The sequence below is a fragment of the Apis florea genome, unplaced genomic scaffold (assembly GCF_048593485.1).
Source record: "Apis florea isolate Af1SG1 unplaced genomic scaffold, ASM4859348v1 contig_3772_pilon, whole genome shotgun sequence".
Lineage (NCBI taxonomy): Eukaryota > Metazoa > Arthropoda > Insecta > Hymenoptera > Apidae > Apis > Apis florea.
Genome location: NW_028256845.1, coordinates 3509226 through 3517493, shown reverse-complemented (window position 1 = coordinate 3517493; position 8268 = coordinate 3509226). Strand labels below are relative to the sequence as shown.

Below are 8268 nucleotides of genomic sequence, written 5' to 3'. Positions count from 1 at the left end.
ACGATACGATAATGTATTTATTCTTTATGCGACTTTTTTAATTGGATTACACGATTCCCTTATCAAAAGAGGAAAACGGGAGTCGAAGGATACGCCGCCTACGCGATTCAGTTGCGCATCGGTTGAAATATCAGAAACGTACAGTTAATTGAACGCTTGTTGTACTCGACGTCGATATTCTGTTTCACGGGAATCATGAAGCATTTGTTAAATGTATTTTTCATCTTTAATCTAATCTCCAATCTATTGGTAAACGTATCGGTGGCGGATAAGAAATGTGAAACCATAATCAATTCACAGTGTAAAAGTGTGACGTTCCAATGCACGGAACAAACGAATTTAAATGCATTGAAGAAGGCGAGAACCAATACTACGAATATAGAGATTTCGGATTCGAGAATATCTAATGTTTCGGGGTAAGAAGAAGAGAATTTATTTGCTTGTATTATTTATCTTATATTATATTAGCTTAATACATCGTACGGCTTGATATATTAATTTAATATATTCACTCTCTTTGTTCATGTTTAAGCGAAAATAGTTTGAATTTAATATTTCTAGTAGTAAAAAAAAAAAATAATTAAGATAAATTAGAAATTTGAAAATCAATCGTTTAAATAAGTATATGAAAATTGTGCGCGTATTTGAAATAATCTGAATAATGTTCAAAGAAAATAACGAAAATAAAGATAAATGAAAAAATAAAACTTAAACTGGAAAATTTGATATTACATTGTTTGCAGGAACAGTTTCACAAAATTCGGCGCGACTCTCGTAACTTTGGATCTACACGGATCACGTATAGAGAACATAGATCTTTTTGCGTTTATAGGCCTCGTAAAATTAGAGAATTTATTGTTGTGGGACAACAAATTAAGAATCGTGCCTGGTAATTGGTTTGTGAATTTGTACAATTTAAAAACGTTGGATCTGTCGTTCAATTACATCACTGTAATCGACTACGTCGTATTTACGCTGCTTCCCAATTTGGAAAATTTCTATTTTGATTACAATCAAATAAAAATCATCAATTACAACATGTTCCAACAACTCAGAAACCTTAAAAATGTAAAGTTCGAGAAGAATCCTTTGGACTGGGAGTAAGCATCTCTGAAACTTTACCGTTTCCGGTTTCTGGTTTAAACGAGTTGCGGAAAAATATGAGTTGCGCACATCTCTTTCTTTTAATTTCATTATTAAGCGTATTCTTAAAAGCTCAATTACACGTGATCGAAGTATATTTATAATCACAGTAATGGTCTGAATAAAAATAAAATTCTATGCAACTTTATATCCTCGTATTAATGATACGATGATATAAAAATTATATATTTTCAACATTTATATTTTCATTATGTTAAAAATTGGAACGTTTTTTTTAGCAATATTGGATAATCATTTGTTTTTTTAATGTTTATAAATTTAAAAATTGAATTACACTTCAATAATTAATACAACTTATAATTTAAATAAACAATATATTATTTTGAAGTTATTAAATTTTTTCCGTAATTTATAGATTTCGTGCTCAGTTAATGTGGCAATTGGAAAATCAGCACGTAAAATATGACGAAGATTGGGAAAATTGGGGATGGATGAACAAAATAATCAAAGAGTGCTCGGAAAATGTCTATGAACAAATTTCGAAAGATAAGATTCTCGATTGCATCGTTGAAAAGTTATTGAATTACACGTACGAAATATTTTCTACGGAAATGGTACAACAAAATGTCGACTGTTCCATGAAAGCTCGACAGTTGGTACGCTGTATGAGATCTAAAAATGTCATGAAAAATACGGATAACGAGATTGCGAGAAGTATAATCGAAGATTACGCGATGATTTTACCGGCGATGCCTAGATCAAATGTTCGATTTTCAACATCAAAAATTTAGCAATTATTGAATTTATAAACCATAAATATTACATTTAATTAAATAATAAAATATCTATATATGAAATTGTATGTTATATGCTATATTATATACATACAATTATGCTATTTATATGTGTACGTGTAAATTTATAAATTGTACATCGAAATAATAATGAGAAGTTGTATACGAAAAGAAAATTTGTTTGAATATGATATGTATCTAATTTCTTTTATATTTTAATTCCAATAAAATTGTAGTTCATATGAATTATTGTTTATGATGTATGATATTTCCTGATTAAAATTGCAGTTAAATAGATTGGAGTGAAATAATGTTCCCTAAACGTGATTGTAATATATTTTTAAATAATAAAATATATATTTTTTACATGCTTGATTGTAAAATATATTAGTGTGTAGATGTCAACCGGTTGTAACGATATATAGACTGGAAGGATCACATTTAAAAATTCCAATTTCATATTCAGAAACAGTTGGATATTTAAAGCAAAAGATATCCAAATTATTGGATGAAACAGATCACAGTTGGAAACCAGAGAGAATGAAGCTTTGGCTTCGAGGAATTTATATGGATAATAACCGTATGATTTCCGATTATAAATTAAATCCTAAAGATCGAATAATATTACTTCTTGATTATTAATACAAAAAGAAGGTAAACGCTTTATCGTATTTTTGAAATATTTAATTTTAAAAGTGTAACGAACTACTAACTATCAAGTTTCACTGCGGTTCTGATAGAACTTTGAAATTTTTATAGTTTTTTTAAATGGTTAATTTCGTTTTTTTATGTTGTTGTTAATCGCAAGTTTTTTAGAAATACGATTTATTTTGGGATTTCATCGTTCTGAAAAAAAATTTAAATACTTTATTTTGAATTTGACTAATATATTTAAAAAAAAAAATATTAAACAAAAAATTAAATATACACTTAATATTACGTTGTAATTACATTTTTGTGAATTAATTAGAAAACAACTAAATGTATCACGTATTACTTACGTACAACTTTGAACATAAAAAAATAATTACAATGTTTAAATCTGAATTTAAGAATAATTTAAGAATAATGATTTTCGAATAAATTTAAGAATAAGATTATTATTTAATTATTGATAAATAGTGTATAATTTAACGAATAAGAAATATTTTTGCAATATTAAAATATACTTGAAATATAATTGAAATATAATTTAACGTAGAGAACCTGCGATTATCAGATTTTCTAAGTTTAAATTTCGATTTTTAAAAGTTAAAGTTAAAAAATATATTTATTGTAGACTTCACTAATAAATATTATAATTAAAATTTCGTTTATTTTATTATGATATTTTATATCATCATTAAAAATGTATTTTATATCGTAACTATATTGTAATTAAGACCATGAATACATATATTCAGATCAAAGCGATCATTTTTACACAAATATATATTTTAAAATTCGGTTAAAATCTATTTCAATTGTAAAAATTTTCTGTTAAAATCTTAATTTCATATCAATGATGTAAAAATGAATTCATGTTTATATTGTTTTCTCGATATTTTTATCATGCTTTTGGATCTCTACGTTATAAATAATATCAATAATTTATACATGTTCAATTATAAAAATCTTTTTAAAAAAAAATTTAATTATAATCTATATCCCTATTCCAGCTGACTGGTGACCCAACCGCAGGATTAATGTTTAGCTTTTGTTCCATGCAATAGTGCTCGTTATTCAGCAGCACTGTTTGAAAATATACAAAAAAATATCTATAAATCATTGTTACTTACGTATACTATTTTTATTTTGTTAATTTTTTAACCAATTTTAAAAAATTTTTTAAATAATATTCATAAAAACTAACAATTACATTATTTAAATTATTTAAATTATTGAAATAATGTATATAATTTGTTCTTAAAATTAACTACAAATAAAATATCTACAAAAATAAATCTTGTATATTGAATCAAATTAAAACATTATTCACGAAATTGGTTACATTTATCAAGAATAAATTACATATCAAATTATATTCACTCGTCTCCATAAGAATTTGAAAATTAATTCAATTTGTTCGATTTGTTATTCTAGAAAAAAATATTTTTATATCGTACTCACCGTAATTCTGAGCTATAAATTGATAGATCTTTGTGCATGCAGCGACAATTGCATTTTGTTTCGTTGGCATTGATTCTCCATGATATTCAAACAGAATATGTCCATCTTTAAAGATAATTATCTAAAGAAATAAAGAAAAAGAAAATAATAAATATAATTAGAAACTAAAAAAAAAAAAAATACTAAGTGAATAAAAATAAATATAAGCGAATATCATGCATACTTTACACATAAAAGCGGATTCATCCACTGTATGTAAATAATTAAAAGTACAAGTAGCATTAAATTTTTCTTTAATGAAATATTGCAAAGCAGTCATATGCATTAAAGCTATGTCGACTACATTAGCGTTCAAGTCCATGACTTGAGATTGAAATTTTTTAAGATTACATTTTTTCGGCGATATATATTTACGATTTTGTTCAAATTTATGAGAACTTGATTTTGCTACAGCTTCATTGATACATTTTTGTCTTTCTAAAATTTTTGCAGCTCCGATTGGTTTTGCCCAACGTATTTCCCAACCTTCAAACTCAGCAATACCATTAGATCCTATTTTATAAACGTTTTTCATTATAATAAATGAGATAAAATAATAAGATATGATATAGAGTGATAAATATACTTGTCATAATATCCATTACAGTTTGTGCTGCTTGACGACTTTCATAATGTACAAATGCGAAATGATTAATTTTTTTTAATTTTAGAATAGGAATTTTCGTATTTTTCTGAAATATATCTCGAACCTTTTGTTGTGACATATCCAAACTAAGATTTCGTACAAATAGAGCAGTAACCTAGGAATAATAATGCTATATTTTCTAATTCATCATTAAAATGAAAGGTACAAATAGATACATATTTTTTAACAATATATAATTCTATATATTCGTAGCAAATTGCATATATACATGTAGCATATTTTTAAATAAAAATATTTTTTGAATAATTTAAAACTTACGCTTTCCATAATTTCTTCATCGATAGGATCACCAGGTTCAGGATCAGCCCAGTCAACTGCAATTTCATGATCCCACAACATAACTCTGCCAGGTATTAATTTTCGTCTGGCCATTGCAGCTGCTCTATGATCTTTGAATTCGACGAATATAAAACCTCGATTCAATGTTTTATCATGTGCACTTGGATATAGATAAATATCAATAATGCCTTCAAGAATCTTAGTTAATTCTTGCATAAATTCTTCTTTGCTTTTATTTTTAGGTACTCCACCGAAAAACAGCCGACAATTATCAACTGATTTAACGACACCGATACGATGGCCCGGTCTAATTTCATAACCGTCAAGTTTTGCGCAGGCGCGTCTCGCTGTTTTTACATCTTCGAATGAAGCAAACGCATAACCGCGAGTAGATCCAGAAAAATCTAGCATCAATCGTAATTCAATCAAATAACCGATTGTTTCTAATACTGGCATTAGTTCATCTTCGTAACAATCTCGCGGTAGACGACCAAGAAAAATTTCAGCACCTTTCACACGTTGTTTTTCACCACGAACAATCTCTGGAGCAGTTAAACGACGTTGTCCATTTTCCTGCACTAATTCATATTTTGTTCTTTGTAACATTTCCAACAATCTGATTGTCAACTGACATTCTCCTACAGAATTTGCACTTGTTTTAACATGCATTTTCTTTATTTTATCCATTTTAAAGTACAATGAAATAACAATTTCAATCACACCTAAAACGACGTAAATAGGTAGACCGTCGAGGACTAACTGATCCTTCTAAGCTTTTTTCCTTATCCCTTCTTTCGTCTCCTTACCCCCACAACTAAGCAGAATTCGTCGAAATATTAAATAAGCCAATCGCAGTGATCGAATATCATTGTCAATACTGTATGTTTTTAAGAAGAAAATAACGATAACGAATAAAAATTTATATTTGAACACGATAAATATCCTACAAGAAAAAATATATTTTTTATGTTACATATACATTTCATATTGTTTTTAATAAAAATTTTATAGAAAAATATCAAATCAAATCAAATTTTTTGCAAGTCATGAAACTTTTATAAAATGTCAAAAGGTTAGTTCTAGATTCAATTTCTTTTTTTCGTTCTGAATAAGACTTTGATACGAAAAAATACCATTAAAATTGTTGAATCAATGTTCCTTAGATGAACATTCGCTATCCATTCTACAATTTCCTAAAGTTTGGATTTTGATAATCCAAACGGATTATCTGAACGAATATCACAAGTACTATGCAAATTTCGCATTTGCAATCTATTTTAAGATCCTCTTAAAATGCTTTTTAGATTTTGAAAGAGATAGATTATGAATGTTAATATTAAATAATCTATTCTATATTTTGATAAATTTTAAATTTTAAACAATATAGAAAAATTGGATTTGAATATATATTGAATTAGTATTAAACGATTTGTGATCCGAGATTTTCAAATAAATCTTTCTAGACATGAATGTATTTGTATAATATTTGTAATATTAAGATTTAGATTAAGTTAATTCTCATGATTTCGAATTAATAACCAAATATAGTATTAATAATCAAAAGTAAACATATTATGTATTTAGCTCAGTTTTTTATTATTTTTCATATTGAAATAAAAATTTGTATTATCTTATACTGAAGTAGAAATAAATAAATTATTAAAGTCAAATTTTATCTCAAATATTCTCATATATTTCTTTTCTAAATATATCTATCTATGTTCAACTCGTCTAATATTTCTGTATTTGTTTTGAATATTACGCCCAAGGCTAAAAACATTTGTTATAATATTCCCTTCCAGGGAATTGGCAGTTCGCGTTCGTGCCACGCTCGTGCCACGCTTGACTTGTTGCCGAACTGCCGAGTAAATCCCCTCTCCAATTTGACATTCGATAGGTTAAATCGCGGTGAGGGGCGTCATTCTGTTGTCGAAAATTGACGCGATAAGACGTAATATTTCGTTTCAGGTATGTGATTTCTCTATTATCTATTATTTCTATAATTATTCTTTTATATTTTATATAATTATTTAATTAATGTGTGTTTATTTATTTATTTATTTATTCGATATTATTGTAATTAATAATTTTTTGAAATAATTTATTTTTTTTCTATCATTCGATTATTAATTAAGAATAACATGTATAATAAACTTCTAAAAATGGAATTTAAGTTTTTTTACGTTATTTAAAAAAAATTTATTTTCAATTCAACTTTTTTTTTTTTGTTTTATACATTTATTTTGAAGTTTCGATTTATTTTACTCAAGTGCGTAATTTGATTGTAACGTAGTTTTCAAAGGCGGGAAAAATGAATTTTAATATAGACGTTAAAATGTAACTGTTTGATACAATGAACAATCTGATGATGATTCTTTATGCATAAATAGTAATGTTTAATTTTTTGTATTAAAAATAATAAATACAAAATAACATTTGCATTTTCTTTTTAATGAATAGTGATATATGTATTAATTAAATAATCTAATTTGTTACATAGAATTTTAATCTTTGCTGACATATTTATAATTTATAATTTATAATTTATAATTTTATATTTATATTTATTATAATTATATTTATTATATTTATATTTATAATTTTATTTTTTATTATTTCAATTATTTTAAATAGTAAATAATTTTAAATTATATTTTTTTCTTTTATTACAGATTTTTTTTAACTTCTATATTTTCTCATTTAATGAAGATTCTCCTTCTCATGATGAGCCACAACATTGATGGTAACATTCTTCATATTTATTAATAAACTTTTTTTTTTATTTCTTTTATTATATTCATAACTAATATCTTTTTTTTCTTTAAAATTATTTATTACTATTTATTTATTAATAAAAATTTTCTTATATGTCGCATTTTCATATAATTTTAAAAAGTATTCATATTTATTTCAAAAAGTATAATTTGAAAAATCGAATAAGCTGGTATGAATGGAAAATCCTACTTATTTTTGATTTTGCCTATTGATTTTTTAAATTTTACACTTACATTTTGGTTTTGAAGCAAACATATATAGTTTGAAGTTTTATACTTGTATATGTACGTTATGTATCATTATCATTCCATGATTTAATTTCTTTCTTTTTTTTTTCTTCTATTTAGTTTACACAACTAGGAAATCTTGTTCAATAGGTTGCATTCAATAAGAAAAAAATAATCAATTTATTTCTTTTTGATTTTTTTAAATCTGAAAAATGAAAAGTTCTTTTTTAGTAATATTTAATGATAGTAGTTATGATATTTTCTATCCTATTTT

General features: G+C 25.3%; 2 protein-coding genes across 2 annotated transcripts; one reads left to right on the top strand and one right to left on the bottom strand.

Annotated features, from left to right (window-relative positions):
- The first annotated feature begins 109 nt into the window (after positions 1-109).
- On the top strand, positions 110-2144 carry LOC100863841 (uncharacterized). Its single transcript, XM_003691379.4, has 3 exons — positions 110-416; positions 744-1100; positions 1520-2144. Exons 1-3 carry the CDS (start codon positions 196-198, stop codon positions 1893-1895), a joined length of 954 nt encoding a protein of 317 aa, XP_003691427.1. The 5' UTR covers positions 110-195; the 3' UTR covers positions 1896-2144.
- A 1105-nt stretch (positions 2145-3249) lies between these two features.
- Positions 3250-6116, bottom strand: LOC100863958 (RNA-binding protein 47). Its single transcript, XM_012495612.3, has 5 exons — positions 4972-6116; positions 4633-4807; positions 4231-4559; positions 4008-4128; positions 3250-3629 (listed from the first exon to the last, which is right to left on the bottom strand). Exons 1-5 carry the CDS (start codon positions 5677-5679, stop codon positions 3529-3531), a joined length of 1434 nt encoding a protein of 477 aa, XP_012351066.2. The 5' UTR covers positions 5680-6116; the 3' UTR covers positions 3250-3528.
- Positions 6117-8268: the final 2152 nt, after the last annotated feature.